This window comes from Balaenoptera musculus, chromosome 15 (assembly GCF_009873245.2).
Source record: "Balaenoptera musculus isolate JJ_BM4_2016_0621 chromosome 15, mBalMus1.pri.v3, whole genome shotgun sequence".
In the NCBI taxonomy this organism is placed as follows: Eukaryota; Metazoa; Chordata; class Mammalia; order Artiodactyla; family Balaenopteridae; genus Balaenoptera; species Balaenoptera musculus.
Genome location: NC_045799.1, coordinates 442,182 through 463,349, shown reverse-complemented (window position 1 = coordinate 463,349; position 21,168 = coordinate 442,182). Strand labels below are relative to the sequence as shown.

General features: G+C 62.4%; 1 protein-coding gene across 1 annotated transcript in view; it reads left to right on the top strand.

Moving 5' to 3' along the window:
- Positions 1-21,168, top strand: part of RTEL1 (regulator of telomere elongation helicase 1) — a 28,505-nt gene that overhangs the window by 4,478 nt on the left and 2,859 nt on the right. Inside the window, 25 exon segments of the mRNA XM_036824239.1 lie at positions 2,160-2,235; positions 2,675-2,681; positions 2,683-2,723; positions 2,725-2,758; positions 3,056-3,121; positions 3,766-3,919; positions 9,426-9,464; positions 9,538-9,616; positions 10,496-10,593; positions 11,106-11,161; positions 14,588-14,659; positions 14,781-14,862; positions 15,808-15,940; positions 16,057-16,170; positions 16,246-16,286; positions 16,439-16,524; positions 16,651-16,728; positions 17,084-17,161; positions 17,615-17,761; positions 17,843-17,958; positions 18,106-18,229; positions 18,320-18,467; positions 18,614-18,774; positions 19,363-19,458; positions 20,875-21,073. Of these exon segments, the coding sequence (XP_036680134.1) occupies positions 2,160-2,235; positions 2,675-2,681; positions 2,683-2,723; positions 2,725-2,758; positions 3,056-3,121; positions 3,766-3,919; positions 9,426-9,464; positions 9,538-9,616; positions 10,496-10,593; positions 11,106-11,161; positions 14,588-14,659; positions 14,781-14,862; positions 15,808-15,940; positions 16,057-16,170; positions 16,246-16,286; positions 16,439-16,524; positions 16,651-16,728; positions 17,084-17,161; positions 17,615-17,761; positions 17,843-17,958; positions 18,106-18,229; positions 18,320-18,467; positions 18,614-18,774; positions 19,363-19,458; positions 20,875-21,073 (2,325 nt within the window).

Genomic DNA, 21,168 nt, shown 5'->3' with positions numbered 1-21,168 from the left:
GGCGAGGACCCAGGGTCCCAGGCTCGTTCCTCACTGCCTTCCCCTTGGCGGTGTCCCTTGGTCTGGTGGCACCAAGGACCCTCAGGACAGCAGTGAAGTGTAAGGCTGAGGATGGCCTGTGGCAGCTGTCGTGGCCCCGGGCTGGAGACTGCTGGCCGCCAGCTCTGCTGCCCCGTTAGCATCAGGCCTGTGGGTGTCAGGTCACCTGAAGGCTGGTCTCTTGTCCTCGTCCCCCCGCTACTCGGCCCTCTGCCCTCAGTCCTGCCTTCCCACGGGCCCTGGCGTCAGGCCCGTGATGCTCGACGGAGCCGTCCCCCGTTTGCTGCACTGTGGCTGCCTCCCCCGTCCTTGTCCCTGGCAAAGGGGGTTCCAGGTGTCCTGTTGGCCACAGGCCAGAGCAGTTTGGGTGTGAACTGCTCCAGCCACCTTTCCACAGCAGCTTGGAGTGGCCAGCTTGCCCTCTCTGCTGGACCAGCCCTCACCTGCAGGGTCCTGCCCCTCACCTGCAGCACCCCTCACCTCACCTGGAGAGTTCTTGAGGCGGGAGGGGCCGGGAGGCCAGGGGAGGGGTGGGAGCTGGGGGGAGCTTCCCGTCCACGGTGGAGGCACCCTTGGAGCTGCTGCGTGTGGGGCCCCTGGCTGCAGGCCCCCCCCACCGCTGCCCCAGGCCCTGCGTGGCAGAGCAGGGGCTGCCCCAGCTGGCCTGCTGGCTCCGGCCTCTGTCCCCTCCCCAGTCCCTGCCCCTGCTCTGCTGTGCTCTCTCTGCCTGCTCATCGAGGGCGTCCACTCCCCGTAAACCGGCGCACCCTGGCCGTCTCAACCTCCTTTGCCAGCTGACCCATGGGATGCAGTGGGGTGTCTCCAGCAGGTGCCCAGGCCTTGGAGGGGGAGAGGAGTGGGCAGAGACCCCAGGAGGGGTCTGAGAGGCGTGCAGAGTGGGAGCCCTGCCTGGCCACGGCCCGCGGGGAGCAAGCAGTGCGGCCTGGCCGGGCCCGTCGCCCTCCTCTCCACTGTCTCCTCTTGACTGCCCTCTCTTCCTCGCCCCCCCCTCCCCAGCCCCCCTCGCCCTCCTCCCCACTGTCTCCTCTTGACTGCCCTCTCTTCCTCGCCCCCCCTCCCCAGCCCCCCTTGCCCTCCTCTCCACTGTCTCCTCTTGACTGCCCTCTCTTCCTCGCCCCCCCTCCCCAGCCCCCCTCGCCCCAGGTAGGTTACTGAGCTCTGGGGCTGGCCTGCTGCGGAGCGTGCCGATTGGCTGGTCTGTTGCTATGGTGCTGCTGAGTGGATGGCTCTTCTTCCTTCCCCTGCCTGCTGTCTTGGGGGGGGGCACCCTGGGGGCGGTCACTGCTGAGGGCCTCTGTGTTCTGGTCTGTGCAGTTAAGGGCTGGGTCTGGTACCTGCCCCCGTGGAGCTGAGAGCCAGGGACCTGTGTCCACATGGGGCTGCCCTGAGACTCTGGGTGCTTATCAGAGGAGACCTTTGCTCCCATCCGCTGGGACAGGCCTGGGCGTCGCTGGGTTATAGCGCTTCCCTGGCCGATTCCTGCGGGCCCAGCTGGGGGGCCCATGTCCCTTCTTGAGGCCCGTCCTGCCCAGGGACACACAGCCAGCAGGGAGTGGGGCCTGTCGGGGCTGCATCCTGAGGAAGGGGCCCCGGGGCTGCGGGGCCTCAGGTGGGCTCTGCGCCTCCCGCCCGCCCGGCCCCGGCTCTGCACCCCTGCCCGGGCAGCACAGGCAGTGACAGCTCAGTGTTCCTGCTGCTGGCCGTGTGGAGCCTGGCTTCCTTCTAGAGGGAGACTATGGGCTTGTTCTTGTGTGGGAGGTGAAGCGAGAGAGGAAGGGACTTGCTGCCAGACTGAAGCCTGATTGCAGGGCAGGTGCCCCGGGGCTCATGGGAGCCGCCCGGCCTGGAGAGCGTCTGGCGGTGACAGGCTGAGGGCCGGCCCCCACCCCACCCCACCCCGGGGTCTCCTCTTGGTGTTCAGCCGCAGGCCTGCAGCTGCCCAAGGCACAGAGCAGGGCTCCCTTGGGACTCGCGTTAGGCTTGGTGCCCTGCCCAGGGGCTGCCTGTTGCCAGGAGCCATTCCATCCTGGGTGCCTCCCGTGGTCCCGGGACTAGTGGACCAGAGCGCCTGTGTTTACTCCCGGCCCGTTTGTCCCCAGAGAAGAGCCTGGAGCAGGAGCTGGCCAGCCCCATCCTGGACATCGAGGACCTGGTCAGGAGCGGGACCAGGCACAGGTAACCCCCCAGGGCTGGGCCTCCTCGACGTGCAGAGGCGGGTGTGTTTTCTTTCCCGCAGTAATGGAAGAAGTGAGACGCTCCTTCCCAGCCCCAGCCCCTGCCCCCGCCCGGTGGGCCTTTGTCTTGGGGCGCCCAGCTGTCCCCCCCATACTGCCCCTCCTCTACGACGCTGGCTGCGACCCCGCGTAGCCCCAGGCTCCAGTCGTGGTGGCGCTGCCCGACTCTCCCGCTTCTCACCATCTCGTCCACCCGCCCAGCATCAGGCTTGGTCGTTTTGTTTTTGTAGATTTTTAAATGGGGACCCACTCACACGATTGAAAACTGATGGTGTGAGGGGCGGCCGGCAAGCCCTCCCGCTGCCCCAGGCCCCAGCTCGCGGCGCGCCCCGGGGAGCCCTCCCAGCCTGCGCCGTGCCCAGCACCTCCTCCCCCTCCAGGCTGTGCCCCCTACTACCTGTCTCGGACCCTGAAGCAGCAGGCCGACATCTCTCATGCCCTACAACTACCTGTTGGACACCAAGGTGAGGCCTCGGCCTGCGTAGCTGACGGTGCTCCATGGAAGGGCGTATCCCAGGCTCGGGAGGGGCCGGCAGAGCCGTGCTGGGATCAGACCTTCGCTTTGAGCCGCAGGCTGGCGCCGAGGGACCAGCCCCTCACCAGCCCGGGGCTGTGACTCGTTCTGAGCTCTGGGAGTGTGTGGCCTGGTAGGAGTGAGGGGACCCCGCGCGGCCGGGGTCCACGTCCCTCTCTCCAGCTGGACCCCGCGAGGCCGCCTGGGAGCAGCAGCCCCAGCTTGGCGTCCTCCTCTCTTGCTGTAGAGCCGCCGTGCACATGGCATCGACCTGAAGGGGACGGTCGTGGTCTTCGACGAAGCTCACAACGTGGTGAGTGTCTGGGTGGCCTTCCCGACACCCCCTTCCTCCTGCCCACTTTCTTGCGCACAACAGCTGGGCCTTTCTGTCCAGACCCCCGCGTCCCACTATCAGGACCAAGCAAAACTGGGCAAGGTGGGCTGCCGGCCTGGGCCTGCCATTTGCACGCAAGAGCCCCAGGCCCTTCCTGCCATCCCATTCCTTCTCTTCCCTCTTGTCCCCGGCTGCTGCCTCCCTGCTGCCCGCTCGCCCTGCCACCCCCGTCCTGTGGCCTCTGTCGGGGCCCAAGGACCACGTCTCCAGGAGTGCTGGCCTTGGCCAGAGCACTGGAGGAGGCCACCTGGGGAGCCTGGCATCCTCAGCCCCGCTGGGTTCCAGGCAGTTGTTGCCATGGGGACGGTGCGCCCATGGGCCAGATTCGGCTTGGAGAGAAGCTAGAAGCTAGAGTTTAACGGGAATTTTCTAACTATAAAATGTAGGCAGCTCAAGTAAAATTGTTTTTCAAACACTGTCTGGGCCAGACATCCGTCCTCTGGGCCAGTTTGAGACCCGGCCTTGAGAACACAAGGTGGGGCTTGGGGGGCTATTGCTTCCCTCCCTCTGCCCCCGCACCTCTGCCTCGTGGAGCGCCGTGACGGGTGTGCTCGGGCTCACAGGAGAAGATGTGTGAGGAGGCCGCGTCCTTCGACCTGACGCCCCACGACGTGGCTTCAGGACTGGACGTGATAGACCAGGTGCTGCAGGAGCAGACCAAGGTGGCGCAGCAGACCGAGCTCCACCCGGAGTTCAGCGTGGACTCCGCTGGCTCAGGTGCGCTCCGGGCAGGGACCGCAGACCAGACAGGGGCCCGTCCGCCCAGGGCCCTTCTTTCAAGTCGGCCTCAGGGGCAGCGCCAGCCTCTGTAAGAGTCTTCTTGGCCTCACAGATGGGGCTGGGGGGCTGGGTACCGCCCAACCAGTCAGCACTTTCTCAAGTCCTTTTCACCGTTTCCCCGGGGGTGTGAACTTGCCTCTACTGCATAGAAGTGAAAACCAAGGGTGTCAGCCACAACAACATTTTGTAGTGACCTGCGGGCATCGTCCACAGGAGCGACGCTCAGAGAGTCATGTCCCGCATTTTCCTTTCGTAGCAGTGATTGCAGTGTGTGTAGAAATCTTTGGTGGACGCAGTTAGTTTGTCCAGACGTTCTGCATGGCCTTTGTTAGTGTTAGGAACCCACCTTTTGCTCACCCAGACCACTTTGTAGCAAGCGTTTCTACCGTCAAGTTGCTGCAGGTTCGTAGCATTTGCGCCCTGCCCTGTGGACGTCATCCACGTCCCGCCGTGTCCTTCACGCGAGTGTGGGGCGGGGCGTGAACAGCCTCAGCTTCCCGGTCCCTTTACGGTCACACACGTGGACAGACTCCAGAGGGCGCGGAGGCCCCTGCTGCCGCCAGGCCGCCTGCTTCCGCCCCCTCTGCGAGGGTCTCCAGGCCTCCTTTGACGCGCTCACAGGTTGTGTTGGGGACGGGAGGGTTTGTAAACGGCTTTGTGTGTTTAGCACAGAAGTTCTCAAACATGTTGGCTTCAGGACCCTTTATGTTTTAAACTTTACGTTCTTGAAACTTACTGAGCTTTGTTTATGTGAGTTATGTCTATGGATAATTAGTGTATTAGAAGTAAACACTAAACAACTAAATAAGGAACAGTTAGGTGTCAGTTTCCTAGGGCTGCCTTCACAAAGTACCAGAGGCTGGGAGGCTTCAACAACAGAGGTTTATCCTTTCAGTTCTGGGGCCAGACGTCCACGTGTTGGGTGTCAGCCGGGGCAGCTCCTCCTGTGAGTTCCCGGGGCATGTGCACCAGGCCTCCCTGTCCCAGCTCTGCAGCTGCTGGCCGACCTGGGCTTGTAGACGCCTCGCTCCGTCTTCACACGGTGTCCTCTCTCATAGGGACGCCTGTCACTGGAGGAGGGCCCAACCGAGTCCTCTAGGACCTCATCCTGACTGACCATATCTGCAAATAAGGTCACATTCACAGGGGTCAGGGTTTAGGATTTGAACATAGCTTTCTGGAGGACACAATTCAATCCATGACATGTTAACATAAATAACACTTTTTTGGAAAAATAACTATATTTTAAAAATTAGAAGAGTGGCATTATTTCAGTTTTGCAAATCTCTTTAATATCTGGCTTAATACAAGGTAATTGGATCTCGTAACTGTTCCTGCTTTGGGCTGATGTGATACTACACATCATGGCTGTATTCATTTCCTAGTGCTGCTAAAAGAAATTTCCAGACTTAGCTTAAAGCAACACAAATGTATTATCTCATGGGGCCCAGAAGCCCAGGATGGGCCAGCAGTGCTCTTCCTTCTGGAGTCTGCAGAGGGGGATCCGTTTCCTGGTCTTTTACAGCTTCTAGAGGCGCCACGTTGTTTGGCTTGTGACCCCACGTCTCCGACCTCTGCTTCTTTGGTCTCCTCTGCTTCTGTAAGGACCCTGCTGTTCCATTTAGGGCCACCCCGGATAATCCAGGATTATCGCCCCGTCTCAGGGTCCTCAACTCTGTTGCATCTGCAGGTCCCTTTGGCCGCAGAGCTGACCTATTCATGGGTTCCAGGGATTAGAACGCGGACATGTGTGGGGACCAGTATCAGCCTCTGGGAAACTACACTGTATATTTGTGAGAGAAAGAAGGAAAAAGGCAAATCGTGTATCAGTAGGAATAGCAGTAGCGGCAGTAGCAGCACCACGAAAATAGGTTGACTCTGCAGACGTCCTGGACGGGTCTCGGGCCGGGTCCCTTGGCCCGCTGTGCTCTGCTGCTTAGGTGTCCTCATAGATGCACCGTCCTGGCGTCACCGTCTTTACCTGCGATGGGAATTTCTGAGTCGGCTGCTTTCGACCCCGAATGCATGTACCTGAGTAAATAGGTCAGCATTTCTCCAGGGGCGTATCTAGGAATGGATTTTCTGATTGGCAGTCACACGCGTCATAAACCTTGCTGTTTTAAAATTGTCTTTTACTTTTAAAGTTGGATGTTGTTCTAGGACTTTTTTTTCTTTTTAAAGCCCAGTAATTTTGCTGCAGTTAGTCTCAGTGTTGATTTTCCGGATCGATGTACGATGAGCTCTTTCAGCCTGTAGTTCCAAGTCTCCTCTTACCTGGGGGGGATGTTGTCCCACACGGCAGTGCTCAGGGCCCGGCCTTGGCTTCGGTTTCTGCTCCAGGGATCATGTCGTGTCTCTTCCACCTGAGTTCAGAACCTGTCACTCTCTCAAATCCTTTTGTCTCTATTTTTCTTTGACTTATAAAAATTCCCCCCTTTCACCATCTGTTTCTTTTAAGATGATGTGGCATGTATCTACTTTTGTGTTCTTCTAATTTAATCTTTATTTCTCAAGTGTTTTTTTCTCCTAGTTGTGTCTGAGTTCTGTTGCTTCATTTCTGAGTTTTAGAAAACCTGGCTCGTGGTGTTGTTTCATGTCTTATGTCCTGTCCTGACACCGTCATCTTCTGTTTTCTCACCAGCTCGCAGCTAACTTGCTACAGCTGCTGCGTGCCTTCCCCAGACCCCGCGGCCGATGCTCTGCCCCATTTGACCAGCCCCCCACTGAGTGGACAGGTTCCCTCTTTCTCTGCCTCCTTCAAGGCGGTTGCCGGCCTGGCGCCTTTACTCCGTGTCTTAGCGTGTGTTTCCTGAGAACAAGGACATTCTCTTTGACAATCCGATCATAAAACCAGCATCCGTACTGCACTCTCGTCTAATCGGCAGCAGCATTAGAATTTTCCCAGCTGTCCTCGGTAAGGCCCGAAACACAGCCACCCCTCTGCCCGGTGCCGTGGTCTCCGGGCCTGTGAAGAGAAAGGCTAGTTATTTCGTCGACTGTCCTACAGTTTGGAGTTGTCTGCTGTGTTCTCATGGTTGGAGTCAGGTTTTGCATTTTGGTGGGAATACCGCGGACTTGCGTCGTCTCGCAGGTGACATTGGTGACGTTAACTTCAGTCTGGTTACGTGATGGCTGCTGGGTGTTTCTGCTGTGAAGTCACTGCTTTTCCATTTGTGATTCTTAAGTCATTTGTGGCATCCAGTAATGAGTCGTCCCTGAATTAATGATTTCCATAATGTCTGCAGAATGATGAGTCTTCTCATCCTCCCATCTTCCGTGTGAGGTCTTGTACTAACCTCCGCCTCCGCGTCAGCATGTGGGCCCACGTGCTCACGCGCTCACCCCCACACCCGTGTGCGTAGGATTGTGAGTTCACGCTCTCGCCCGCCCCAGTTTTAGTCCAGAACCACGCGGTTCCTTCTTCTTTCCTCCCTCTCCATGTTCGTAACGCCTTTTGTGAGAAAACGAGCTTCCATTTTTTCTCAGTATCGTACTTACTTGTTTGATCCTAGAACCCACAGACAGTTGTTTGAGAATTGCCAGCCCACCCACGATAAATGAACATCTACTCACTAGGTTTAATGTTTGTTCACGTCCTTTTTGTCGTTGGTCTGTGACCACAGAATGAAAACGCTCTTTCAGAGGTTCCTTGGGTTGTTTCTTTCTGCTTCACTGTGGTCATATTATTCATTTTAAGCTCATTTGTTATGTTTATATTTCATTTCATACTCCATTTTTTTTGCCATTTATGTTGATTTTATTTGTTTATTTTATTTATTTATTTTTTGGCTGTGTTGGGCCTCCGTTGCACGCGGGCTTTCTCTAGTTGCCGCGAGCGGGGGCTACCCTTCGTTGTGGTGCACGGGCTTCTCATTGCAGTGGCTTCTCTTGTTGTGGAGCACGGGTTCTAGGCGCACGGGCTTCAGTAGTTGTGGCACGTGGGCTCAGTAGTAGTGGCTCACGGGCTCTAGAGCGCAGGCTCAGTAGTTGTGGCTCATGGGCTTAGTTGCTCCGCGGCACGTGGGATCTTCCCGGACCAGGGCTCGAACCCGTGCCCCCTGCATTGGCAGGCGGATTCTTAACCACTGCACCACCAGGGAAGTCCCAGAAGGTGGATTCTTTTTTTTTTTTTAAAGTTTCTCTTATGGCTGTTTTTTGAAAGCAGCTTTTTTTTTTTTTTAAGTATTTGTTTTTTTATTTATGGCTGTGTTGGGTCTTCGTTTCTGTGCGAGGGCTTTCTCTAGTTGTGGCAAGCGGGGGCCACTCTTCATTGCGGTGCGCAGGCCTCTCACTATCGCGGCCTCTCTTGTTGCGGAGCACAGTCTCCAGACGCGCAGGCTCAGTAGTTGTGGCTCACGGTCCCAGTTGCTCCGCGGCATGTGGGATCTTCCCAGACCAGGGCTCAAACCCGTGTCCCCTGCATTGGCAGGCAGATTCTCAACCACTGCGCCACCAGGGAAGCCCCCAGAAGGCGGATTCTTAACCACTGCGCCACCAGGGAAGCCCTCCTTAGCTGCTTTTGTCCATGACAGTTTCTCAGACCTCCCTTGGTGTTTTGGAGGAGGATTGCTCTGACGTTGCGTAGAATGCCCCTTCATTGGGGTTTGGATTTGTGTGACGTTTCTCCCCTGGACGTACGGGGGTGTGGGATTTGGGGAGGAAGGGCTCAGATGCACAGGGCCCGACTCATTGTACTGCATCCAGGTCCCTGCAGTCAACTCCGCGTGACTTATGACCTTGATTGCCAGCTGAGGTCGGCTTTGTCAGGGGCTCCAAGTTACTCGTTCCCCTCCTTTCCACACTGTTCTCTTTGGACGGAGGTCACTCTGCACAGCCCACACCTAAGGAGTGGGGTTATTCAGCCAGGTATCAATCTCCATGACCCTGTGTTAGGCAGAGGCTTCTTAGAAGTAACACCAACAGCACAAGCACCCAGAGATAAAAATAGATAAACAGGACTTAACAAAATCAGAAACTTTTGTGCGTCAGAGGACACCATCAAGAAAGCAGAGACATCCCACAGAACAGGAAGAATTTTTTGCAAATAACATATCTGATAAGGGATTGGTATCTAGAATAGGGAGGAAACCTTTAACAACTCAACAAAAAGACAACCCAACCCAATTGAAAAATGGGCAAAAGATATAAATAGACACTTCTTGAAAGATACACAGATGGCCAATATACACATGTAAAAAGGAGCCCATTGGTCATCAGGAAAACGCAGCTCAGAACCACGTTCATGTGCATGTCTACAGGGTCTCTGAAGGTGACTGCCCCCCCTCAGCACAGGCTGCTGCTTCCAGGTCGAGTTCCAGCCGTGTGGATTTCAGAGCCTCTTCTGTCAGTGTCTTGCCCTCCACACCAGCATCCTGGTTCCTTAGGACGGGGTGGTGGAATTAGAAGGATGCAGACATGTGCATTTGTGCTTTCCCTTGCCCAGGGCTGAACTTGGAGCTGGAGGACCTCGCGAAGCTGAAGAGTAAGTGCGCCCCCCTCCCGCCTGCCGTGGACTGCCCCCCACAGCCCCGCCCTGAGAGCCCCTAACCCCACAGCGATCCTGCTTCGCCTGGAGGGGGCCATTGACGCCGTGGAGCTGCCTGGAGGTGACGGCGGTGTCACCAAGCCTGGGAGGTGAGGGACCTAGCAGGGCGGGTGTGCCGGGCTCTGTCCCTGCGGCATTCCACCCCACGTGGCCTAGAATGTCGCTGGGTCACAATCCAGAGAGTCTTTTTCCGTCTTGGAGGCCCAGGAGGGTTTGGTCATTGAGAGTGTCGGCACCGCCACCCTCTCCTCTGGTTCACCCCTCTGTCTGCACTGCAGTTGCCTTTTAGAACGAGGCTCCTGCCTCCGTGCCACCTTCTGTTAGGATGAAAAGTCGCCTGGAACGTTCTGAACGTCCCACAGGCCTCCAAGTCGCGGGGTTTGTTCCCCGTGGGATGGTGGCCTAGGGCAGGTATCACCCTCCTCGGTGCACCACTGCCAGCTGCGCTGGCACCCAGGCCCAGGTCTGTCGAGGCAAGGAATGTTCTGGAATGTTCTGGAGTGCTGGGCTGCCTGCCTTGTCCCTGAGCCCCATCTGCTCCGCTCTGCTCAGGCCCTCGCAGGGCCCGGTTGCTTCCCAAATGGCCCTGGCGCCTCCTTGGCTCCCACACCCGCAGGGCTTCCTCTGCAGCTTCCACTGCACACCGTCCCCCCCCGACTCTCCAGAACTGCCCTTTCGGTGCCCTGCCCAGAGCCACCACTTCAGGGGGGCCCTGATGACTACCTCCCAGCCTCCCTGCGGGGCCCGAGCCCCGAGCCCAGGCCTGTTTCTGGGTATGCCGGTCTCATGCAGGCCACTGTCCTCCCCACGGGGCTCCTGAGGGAGAGGCCTTTCACCTCCAGGTTTGGGCCTCCCCGGAGGCTCAGAGCTTGCTCTTGGGTGAAGGAAACTTAAAATGCTTTTGGCTGTTAGGTTCCCAAAGTGCAGCCTAATCTCCTGCCAGGCCTGAGCTGCCTCTTTCCTCGTAGCTACATCTTTGAGCTGTTTGCCGAAGCCCAGATAACGTTTCACACCAAGGGCTGCATCCTTGACTCCCTGGACCAGATCATCCAACACCTGGCAGGACGTGAGTCCCCCGCCGCCTTGCACCCTGTGGCTGACGCCTTACTCAAGGGCGCAGCCTGACGGGAACTTGGCCCATGGAGCTGCCTTTCTGATTCGGATGTTGAGATCTTAGCATTTTTGGTGGCATGTGTCCTATGAAGAGCGGTCTTCCCTGCTTAGCCCCTTTTAAGAAAGAGCAGTGAGGGGCCTGGGTGGGTCAGTGAGCTGTGGGCCCCACCATCCTCTCCCCCAAATCTCCTGCGCTCTGTTTCTGCCCAGAGGGTTTCCATGGGACTGCTTCCCAGAGGCTGTGCCACGGAGCCCTCTGGTCTCACCGGGGGCGCCCAGCCTTGCCATGCTCCTGGGCTCTGGGCAGCCCCAGCCTTACCTGGCTGCAGAGCCTCTCTTCTTGTCCCACTGACCCACGGGAGACCCACTGGGAAGACAGGGTGAGCTGCCCTCTGAGGGCACGCCCCTCAGCCGACACGGGGGCTGGAGAGCCCAGTGGACGGTCAGCACCCGCTGCCCCCACAGGTGCGGGGCTGTTCACCAGCACGGCGGGGCTGCAGAAGCTGGCAGACGTCATCCAGGTAGGGACCGCTGCCGCGTGGACGGGGTGTCTCCTCTCCTTTCCTGATGGAAGTTGGCGGGGCCTCGCTCTGCAGAGCTGCTGTGGATTCTAGACTTGGGGAAGGACAAGGCGCCCCCAGCACACGCTTCAAGTCAGCACCGCAGGGCTGGTTTCCTCTCGCCCTGAGCACCCGCCGCAGGCCTTGAGGGTGGGGCCAGGCGGGGAGTGGGGCCGCTTAGGGTGAGAGTCTGGTAGGTCCCTCCAGTTTTCAGACAGGCCCAGCGGCTCCTGCCCAGCCAGCTGCCGCCTTTTCTCCAGTTTCTTGCTGACACAGCTTTGCAGGGGAAAGTTAATGCAGAAGCCCGTGCCGGCGTGGGGGGCATGGACTCTGTCCCCCAGCCCCTGTTGCGTTGCCGGGCCAGCCTCGCCCAGAGGGCGTTGAGACGAGGGGTGAGTGTGTCCCGTCCACACCCATTAGGTGGGGCCTGGGGCTGCTGTCTGGAGTCACTGGGTGGTCTGCACGTCCTCTGGGCCAGGCCGGCCTCAGTCTGGGCTTTGGGATCCGCTTGGGGGGAGGGGCAGCCTCCAGGGCTCACCGAGCCCCTCCTCTGCCACACACAGAGCCCACCTTCCCCAGGCCAGGCGACCAGGGGGGCTGTCACACGCCTCAGGGCCTCTGGACGTGACGACTTCCTGCCCCTAACGTGCCGTCCCGTGCGTCCAGCTGTCCTCCTCGGGCCCAGCTGAGCCGCTTCCTCAGCTCAAGTGGACAGGCCAGGGCCCGCCTTCCTTTCGCTGTGTGCTGCCCAGCTGGCCGCTGAGGGCCGGTGTGATGGTTCCAGGCGGTCCAGCCCTCCTGCGCCTCACTGGGCCTTTCTTCAGAGGCCACTCCGCGGCCGCTGGTCCTTGGGGAAACCGGGGCACCTGAGGCCCCGTGTGGCGTGGGCATGGCTGCCCGCGCTGCGCGGCGTCACGGTGGGGCGCGCCTGGCTGCAGGCAGGGCTCAGTGGGCTCGAGGCCCTGGGTGACCTGCCCGGCAGCGCGTCACTCTGTCGCCCCCTCCTTGTCTCTCCCCACCCCTCGCGGTGCTTCCATGGCTGCACGACCCCTTCCACGCTGCCCGCTGGGCCTGCGGTCGGCCTGTGCAGGGCGCCGTCTGCGGGGCCCCTGGCCACACCCACAGGTGCTCATCACGGGGGTGTGGGATGAGCACCTGCCGGCCCACACTCCTCCAGCTGGAGGGGATGTGACAGGCTGGTGAGTGAGCGTGGCCCGTAGGCGGCTTGGGCAGCAGGGGAAGCTGAGTCACCCGCCAGGGGCTACTTAGAGCAGCTGCCAAGGGAAATTCCAAACCAATGGGGTTAGTGGTGCTTGGGTTCCAGAGAGTATGGAGCAGGGAGGAACCCGCTCCATAAACGGGTCGGGGGAGGGGAGGGGGCCGTGCAGGCCTGGAAGCGAGGGCGCCCCGGCCTGCTGGCTGTTCAGCGGCAGGGGAGCCGGCTAGGGCGGTGGAGGGCGGGAGAGGGGCGGCGGGGAGGGACGGCAGAGGGCGCCACGGAGGAGGGCCCGCCTGGCAGGGGCAGGGCCTCCAGGGCAGGGCCGGGGGGCCGCAGCTGGGGCTCGGGACTCCCTGGAGACCCAGCAGTAACGGTGGGTCACCGCCCCGGGGGGCAGAGGCCTGGGATGCTCGCTGCCCCGGCAGGAAGTGATGGGAGGAGGGGGACAGAGCCCGGGCCTGCAGGATGCCACGCTAGAATGTTTCTTCTTCTCCGTGACCCCGGCTGCCCTTCCAGCCCCATCCCCGCCTCACAGATGGGACGGAGCCCCCAGGGTGGAGTGCAGAGCTGGCCGTGGGCAGGCAGCAGAGCCCCGGCCGGGGAGGGAGGCTGCAGCGGGCTCCCCCAGGGCTACGGCTGCACCCGTGCCTGCCACCTCCTCCCCCGCCGCCCGCCCGTGCCTGGCACTCGGACACAGGGCAGCCACACCGCTGTCTGACACTCCTGCCCATCCCTTGAGGTGTGAGGGCCGCTCTGGGGCCACAACGCAGGGCTTTGCAGAGGAAGCCATGGCCCCAGAGGGGCCTCACCAGGCGGTGTGGCCTCCGCTCCGGGATCAGGTCCAGTGTGTGTGGTTCCGCCCTTGCAGGCGGACACTTTGGTGAATCGCGAGGCCAGGTGTTTTGCCGTCTGGACAATGAAAGTGCTTCTCGAAGCTCCTCTCGCCTTGGAACTTACTCCTCACAGGCTGCACTGCACCCCCAGGCCGTGCTTCTGGGCCCTCACGTGCAGGGCCATGGGGTGCCCACAGCTCCTCCTGGCCATGCGCCCACACCCCCTGGGCCTGGCAGGAGTTTGCTGAGAACAGGCTGCTGATCTGGGCTCCCGAGGCCTTTCCTGTTCGTAGGAAGACTTGGTGGGTGAGGCTTCTGCCCTTGCGCGCCGGTGGTGCCGGTCTTCTCTGTTTTCATGGACGCTGGGTGGAAGTCGTGGCCTCATCTTCAGCCTCTAACCCAGCAGAAGGCGCCTGGGAGTGGCGTGACGACGCGGGGCTGTGGAACACGCCGTCCCTTTTGAACGTGTCTTGGCCTTGTTTCCACCAGCCGAGTGTCAGAGTCAGATTGTTCCCTTTCTGTGAGGAGCTTCTTGGGCTTTGGCCGGGATGCCTTGGACGTTCGGGTTATTGTGGGGAGAGCCGGGGCTCTGTGATGTCCAGAGGTCCGGCTCTCCTCCAGGGCGACCTCACAGACTGTTCCGGAGGAAGTGACGTCTGTCTCTTGCTTTATCTATAGCGTTACATACTTTTTGTTGCTGTTGTGAAAGGGGTCTTTTTAACTCACTGGTGCTTGTGTGTGAGAAAAGCATTGACTTATTTGTTGGTCTTGTGTGAAGCTATCTTACTAAGTTTTCAGTTCTAAAAGTTTGTTGTTTGGTTTTCTGGATTTTCTAAGTAGATGGTCCTGTTGTTTGTAACGTCTAGTGTGTTGTATTTTCTGCCCCCATATTTATCCCTCTTGTGGTTTTTTTCTTGGCTTGTTGCGTTGGCTAAGAATACAATTCCGCTTATTTTATTTAGGGATTAATTTCATCCTATTACTTCTCGATGTGAACGGGGTTCCTTTCCCCTAGCCCCTGACCCAGCCCTGGGGGAGAGCGGAGAGGGCGGGCGGCTGACCTGGGCCTGGTCCCCGTGAGAGGCTTCGACTGGCTGCCGAGGAGGGGCCTGCAGGGCGGCTGTGTCTCCAGTGCAGCGGGGTCCCTGAGGGGAGGGGACAGGCAGCTCCGGCTCCTCAGCCTGGGGTCCTGCCCCAGGGACGCTGTTGGCTTGGAAGCAGGGGCAGGTGGTGGCTGTGTCCTGAGTGTCCATCTGTCCTGCGTGGGAGCGACTCGGCAGGGGTGGCAGCCTCTGGCGTGTCCTGCTGACTTTGTCCCTCATCTCTGCCGTTCAGATCGTGTTTAGCGTGGACCCTGCTGAAGGAGGCCCCGGTTCCATGGTGGGGCCGGGGTGTCAGTCCTACAAGGTGGGTCTGCTTCCTGGATGGGGGCTCCTGGGCCGGGGTCTCAGTCCCACAAGGTGGGGCTGCCTCCAGGATGGGGGCTCCCGAGTGGGGCCCAGGACACCTCTCCATTCCACCTGTCCAGGTGCACATCCACCCTGATGCTGGTCACCGGAGGACAGCTCAGCGGTCAGATGCCTGGAACGCCACGGCGGCCAGAAAGCAAGGTGCGGCACCTCGGGTGGCTGGGACATGCTCCCCCTGGGGCGGGGCCCCGTCCAGCTGCGGGCTCCCGGCCGCCTGTCGCTCCAGCCTTCTCCAGGTGACGCCCCACCTGCCCTCTAAGAGTCAGAGCTGTCAAAGTGAAAGACCTCCGAGGGCCCGCTGGCCCGGGGCCTGCCTGGAGTTTCCACAGGGGTCGGCCCTCAGACCCCTGCTGGACAGAGAAGCCAGAGCGCCCCGAGACCGGGCTCGTGGCTCCCCAGCGTGCTCTGTGGTCACTCCTGTCCTTGCTGGTGCAGGGCTGGCCCAGGACAGCGTGGGCTCGGAGCCGCGCCTCCATCCTCCCCACCGAGGGGCAGGTCCCGTCCCGGAAGTTGGAAAAGGCTTCTCTGGTCCCAGAACGTGGTTTGCTCTTTTCTGGGGAGCGTTCCTGCTGCCCTGTGACGCGGTCGGATCCGAGAGTCACGTTTCCAGCATCCGCTGTGCTCTTCCATCTCCGGTTTCCGGAGCCGCTGGGAGCGCATGGGAGGGCCGGCGTGTCTGCCCGCAGGCCGTGCTCTGGCATCCTCCCTGGCTGGGCTGGACGTGTGTAGGACGTTGCCCCTGGCTTCCTGCCTCCAGGGGCTGTGGGCCTGCGCCCCTCCCTCTTCGGCAGTCCCACCCGGAGTGTAGGGAGGGGGGCTGGCTCTTCACTGAGCCACAAGGACGTCTGGGGCTGGGGTAGGCTGGCCTCTCTGGAAGTGACTTCAGCATCCCCCTCCCTCAGCCGCAGGATGCTGGCGGGCTTCTCTGGTCTGCTTCCTGCTCCTGGGACCCCAAGGGAGGGCGGGCAGGCCCCCCAGGCTAGACTTGTGCACCTGGGCCTCAGGGCCCAGCACCGCCTGGGGGGACACACGATGGCTGCTGGGCCGGCGGCTTGGGCCTCACACACGTGCCCCTGCCCCCCGCAGGGAAGGTGCTGAGCTACTGGTGCTTCAGCCCTGGCCACAGCATGCGTGAGCTGGTCCGCCAGGGCGTCCGTACCCTCATCCTCACCAGCGGCACGCTGGCCCCCGTGTCCTCCTTCACCCTGGAGATGCAGATGTAAGGGCTGCCCCTTGGCCCCACCGCGGGGGTCCCGAAGCCAGCCCCCCCGCCCTGGGCTGCCGGGATGCTGGGGGTTCAGGATCTCACAGGGGCCACCCCCTGCCTCCCTCCAGCCCTTTCCCAGTCTGCCTGGAGAACCCACACGTCATCGACAAGCACCAGATCTGGGTGGGGATTGTCCCCAAAGGCCCCGACGGAGCCCAGCTGAGCTCCGCCTTTGACAAACGGTAGGGGGCCTGGTGGGCGAGGTGGGTGGCCGAGTGCCAGGCCCCTCACGGCAACAGCCCCCTGGTTCCCTGCAGGTTCTCTGACGAGTGCTTGTCGTCCCTGGGGAAGGCGCTGGGTGAGTGCCCGTGCTGTCCGTTCCTGGGCCCCTGCCCCGTTCCGAGGTCGCCCGCCCCCGCTCCGCTCCCCGTCCTGCCTGGTCTTCCTGAGGGGCTGGAGGGGCCCTCTGCGGACATCCTCTCCTGCTGACGCAGGCCACGGTGCTTGCAGGCAACATCGCTCGTGTGGTCCCGCACGGGCTCCTGGTCTTCTTCCCTTCCTACCCCGTCATGGAGAAAAGCCTGGCGTTCTGGCGGGTGAGTCCCTCCTTCCAGTGTTCTCTGGGGGCGGGAGGGAGCCCCAAACAGCCAAGGGTCTGGCAGGGCCGGCCGCGTGCCTTTGAGAAGGCGTGACGGGCGTCCCCTCTCTGCCTGCTCCCATAGGCCCGTGACTTTGCCAGGAAGCTGGAGGTCCTGAAGCCCCTGTTCGTGGAGCCGAGGACCAAAGGAGGCTTCTCGGAGGTCTGGGTCACCGGGGCTCCCTCCCCCTGCCCTGCAGGCTGCCCTGGGCTCAGGCCAGCCCTGGGGTGTGTGTGGCCAAGGTCCTGCTGGCCCTTTAGGAAGTTTGGGCTTGGGGACGATGGCAGCAAGTCTGCCCCCACCCCCCAGCCCCGGGGCCCCTGGGTTTTCTGGGCACGGCAAGCAGGCACTGGGTGCTGGCTCTGGGTCAGCCTGGGAGCCCGTGCCACGAAGATGCTGCTGCAGTTCTGCTGGCCTGCCTCCTGGCCCGGACGGCGCTTCATCTCGCAGGGTGGTTTCTGGGGTCCTGCTCAAGAAGGCGAGGGGCCAGGCCGGGCTGACCAGCCTCCCCTTCCAGGTGATGGAGGCTTTCTACACGAGAGTCGCCGCCCCCGGGTCCAGTGGGGCCGCCTTCCTGGCTGTGTGCCGGGGGAAGGTGAGGCCTCCGAGGTCCGGGTCCCACACACCTGGCTCCGCATCCCCGCCTGGAGCCTGTGCCTGCGGGGGCTCAGGGCTCGTGGCCCGGGGGCTGCACCGTGGGCCGGAGAGGCCGGTCACCTCCCTCAGGCCCCACGTCCAGCAGATACAGGAGGGTGTGGCCCTCCTGGTCCTGTAGGGACCGGCCCTGGGGTCCTAGGGTGGGCATTGGGGCCCACGTGTGGGCCGTGGGCAGGTGGGCCAGAGGAGCTTCTGAGAATGAGAAGCTGGTCATGGGGTCCTGGGAGCAGTGGACCCCAGGTACAGCCTGGTTCAAAGTTGGAGGTCTGTCCCACCCTGCGCATCCCGGGGGGCGTGGGGCAGGGAGGGTCCAGGCACGGGTGGGCCCTTAGGGAAGGTCCTGGGCTTGAGTGGAGGCAGATGGGGGAAAAGAGTGCCCACTGCCCCCCAGGCCAGCGAGGGGCTGGACTTCGCAGACGCGAATGGCCGTGGAGTGATCGTCACGGGCCTCCCATACCCGCCCCGCATGGACCCCCGAGTTGTCCTCAAGATGCAGTTCCTGGATGAGATGAAGGGCCAGAATGGGGCCCGGGACCAGGTGAGAGGCTGTGGGGCTGAGGGTGGGCAGGTGGTGCTCAAGCCCCCGTGGCTGAGCCAGCCCCCAACCCCGGCCCCGCAGTTCCTCTCCGGGCACGACTGGTACCGGCAGCAGGCGTCCAGGGCTGTGAACCAGGCCATCGGGCGGGTGATCCGTCATCGCCATGACTACGGGGCTGTCTTCCTCTGCGACCACAGGTGCAGGCCCCCCCACCCCCGCCACCGCTGCACTCTCGGGCCAGAGCCCTTGCCCCGGACACCGGCTCTTCCCTCTGGTGACTCTGCCAGGGAGCTGGGCTCCGGGGCAGGCGGGGCTCCCGGGATAACGGCCCCACCGCCCTGCAGGTTCAGCTCCGCGGACGCCAGAGCCCAGCTGCCCTCCTGGGTGCGTCCCCACGTCAAGGTGTATGACAGCTTCGGCCACGTCATCAGAGATGTGGCCCAGTTCTTCCGCGTCGCTCAGAGAACCGTGAGTCTGAGCGCTAGCTGGCTGTGCCCTCGTGTCCCACCCAGGGGAAGGAGCAGGGTGGGACCTCCACAATCTCCTGTGAACGTCTAGATGCCCGTGCTGGCCCCCCGAGCTGCTGCTCCGAGTCTGGGCGAAGGAGAAGGCGCTGCCTCGGTGGCCGTGTCACCCGGCCCCCTCCGCACCAGGAAGGCCATGAGTCTGGACGTGCACGTCCCTAGCCTGAGGCGCAGAGGCACAGGTGCGTGTGGCTGGGCGACATGGCCGGGTGGGGCCCCACAGGGTGGAGGGTGGGGCGCCTCCAGCAGGCTGGTGGCACGCTGGGGCCGACGACCAGAGTCCCCAGCGGGCAGTGGTGGACTCCGTCGCCCTCGCGTGCTCCCGCAGGCTCGCCGGTCGCCGGGGATGCCGAGGGCAGCCTTTGTGTGGAGTACGAGCAGGAGCCCGTCCGGGCCCAGCGGAGGCCCGTGGGGCTGCTGGCCGCCCTGGAACACAGCGAGCTGCGGGCCGAGGGGCCTGGGGAGGAGGCCCTCCCCGCGGAGGAGGAGGTGCGGGGCCCGGGCTCCCGGGGGAGGGACACGGATGGCTCGGCCCACCTGGGCTCGGGCGCCACCATGCTCACCGCTGCACCCCCGCTGGTCGGGAGGACGGGGGGGTTTCAGCAGATGCCTGGTGGTGCTGTGGGCCTGCCCCGCCCCGGCACAGCCCCCAGCCCTCAGCTGGGCCCCCAACACGCCCCCGTGCTGGACACGGTCCGCTCACTTCCCGCTCCTGCTGTGCCGGAGCCTGGCCCTTTCTGGGAGCCTGAGCTGCGGGCAGGACCTTCTGCCCTGGGGCCTTTGTCCAGAAGCCCATAATTCCCCAGCTGACCTGAAGCTCCCCACTTCCCGCCGGGCGTCAGTGCCCGCTCCCCGCTGTCCCGCCCTCTAGGCCCAGGGCGCAGCTGCCCCACTCGCGTTTCTCGTTCCCTTCCCGCCGGTGCCCTTCAGTTACTGCCACGCTGCTGCCCGGGACCTGCTCTCACACTTGGTTCCTTGCAAGGGGCTGAGGGTACTTCTCCCGCCCTGCCGCCCAGGGCAGTGTCAGGGCTTTGGGGCCCTGAGGGCCTGAGTCGGACACGCCTGTGTCGCCCTCAGGCCCCCCGCCACTCCGCCCCGTGGGGCCCTCGTGAGAAGAGGCCAGCGGAGGAGCAGCGTGGCAGGCGGAGGAAGGTCAGGCTGGTCGGCGGCCCGGTATGTGAGCGGCCCGCAGACGGCGGAAGTTTGGTGGGTGCCTCGGCCGGTGTGGCTCGGGGTGGGGTGAGGTGTGAGCGGGCCAAACCTGCCCACTGGCCTGACGCAGCTGTCCCCGCTGGGGGACAGGCTCTGCAGGGCGCCTGCTGGAGCCGGGGCCCAGGGGAGGGAGCAGCCGGGCCTGCGGGCGGGTGCAGCGGTGGAGGGAGGGCAGCAGACCCAGGGCCCGCACCAACCCCACCACCGGTGTTCGGCTGGATCCACTTCCTCACAGACGAGCTGCTTGTTCTGCGGATCCCACTGTCGCCCTCCACCCGCCAGGCTCGTGCTGTGCTGGGGCCTGGCCTGCTCTGATCCCGTCCCTCTTCTCCTTTGATATTTTACCGTGAGAACATCTCACCTCCACTCAGCTCTCAGAACCAGCACAGGGTTCCCGTGTGCCCTTTGCTGCAGTGCCACCGCCTGCCTCGCGCCTCCTCCCCCTTACTGGGGTCCCTGGGCAGTGCCCCCCCTCAGGGCAGACCCTCCACACTTTGGAGTCCTGCACACTTGGCAGATGTGGGCCTTTCATTTTGTGTTGCTTTTTGGTGGGGGGATCGGGTCCACGCAGGCCCGTGGGCTCCATCCACAGAAGGTGTTGTCTTCCCAGCTGGGCAGGAGCCAGGCCTGGCCCTCTGGCAGGTCTGGTGTGGGGCCTGCAGCCAGGCTGGCTCCCCTGGCCCAGGCCAGGCTGGGCTGTTGGCACGAACGTGGATGGTGAGGTGCCTGCGTGTGAGGCACGTGGTGTTCCCAGCCTTGGATGAAAGCAGTTAAGAGCAGCTGAGTTACATCCTAGACGCTCCGGGAAGCCCCAAATGCCAGTGCCTCTGTCTGCCTCCCTTGGCTTCTGGGAAGAACCAGGCGGTGCCCAGGGGGCTGACACTGAGGAAGTGGCCTAGGTGCCAGGGGCTTGGGCCTCTGAGGGCCAAGCTGGGGGGCAGCCTGGGAGCCTGGAGGATCCTTTTCGAGGGTCTGGGATCAGGGCTAGGGTGTGCAGCAGAAGTAGGGCACGGGGGTGTTGGAAGCCCTGGCATGTTGAGAAGCATCCCCTGCTGTGAGCAGACGGTCCTCCGAGCCCGGAGCACCTGCTGCAGCGGCCCCTGCCGTGGGCACCGGGACCTCAGCAGAGGAGCAGGAGCCGCCAGCCTGGGGAGGGCCAGCCTACACTCTGTCCCTCTGCTGTGCTCAGCGGGCCTGGCCATCTAAGCTGAAGCTAAGCTGGGGGTTCCCTGCCAGCTCCTCCTGGCTGCCCTTGGTGACCCCAGCTGGGCCAGGCCAGCGAAGCGTCCTCCCAGCAGCCCCCGACAGCAGCTCGCTGCCCCTGCAGGCGGGGAGGGTTGGTGCCTCCTGACAGGGGCACCGGCTGTGTGTTGGCAGGAGGGGCCAGAGGCCGGCGCGGACACGGGCGGGGCCAAGCTGTTCATGGCGGCCGTGAAGCAGGCGCTGAGCCAGGCCAGCTTCGACACCTTTACCCAGGCCCTGCGGGATTACAAGAGCTCCGATGACCTCGCTGCCCTGGCCGCTCACCTTGGCCCCCTCTTTGCCGAGGACCCCAAGAAGCACAGCCTGCTCCAAGGTGCCTTGGCTGGTAGAGGCTGCCCACTTGAGGGTCCCACCCTGGGGGCCGTGCTGCGGCCGTGGGCTGGGGGGCCACCAGGGTCCCTGGTTGAC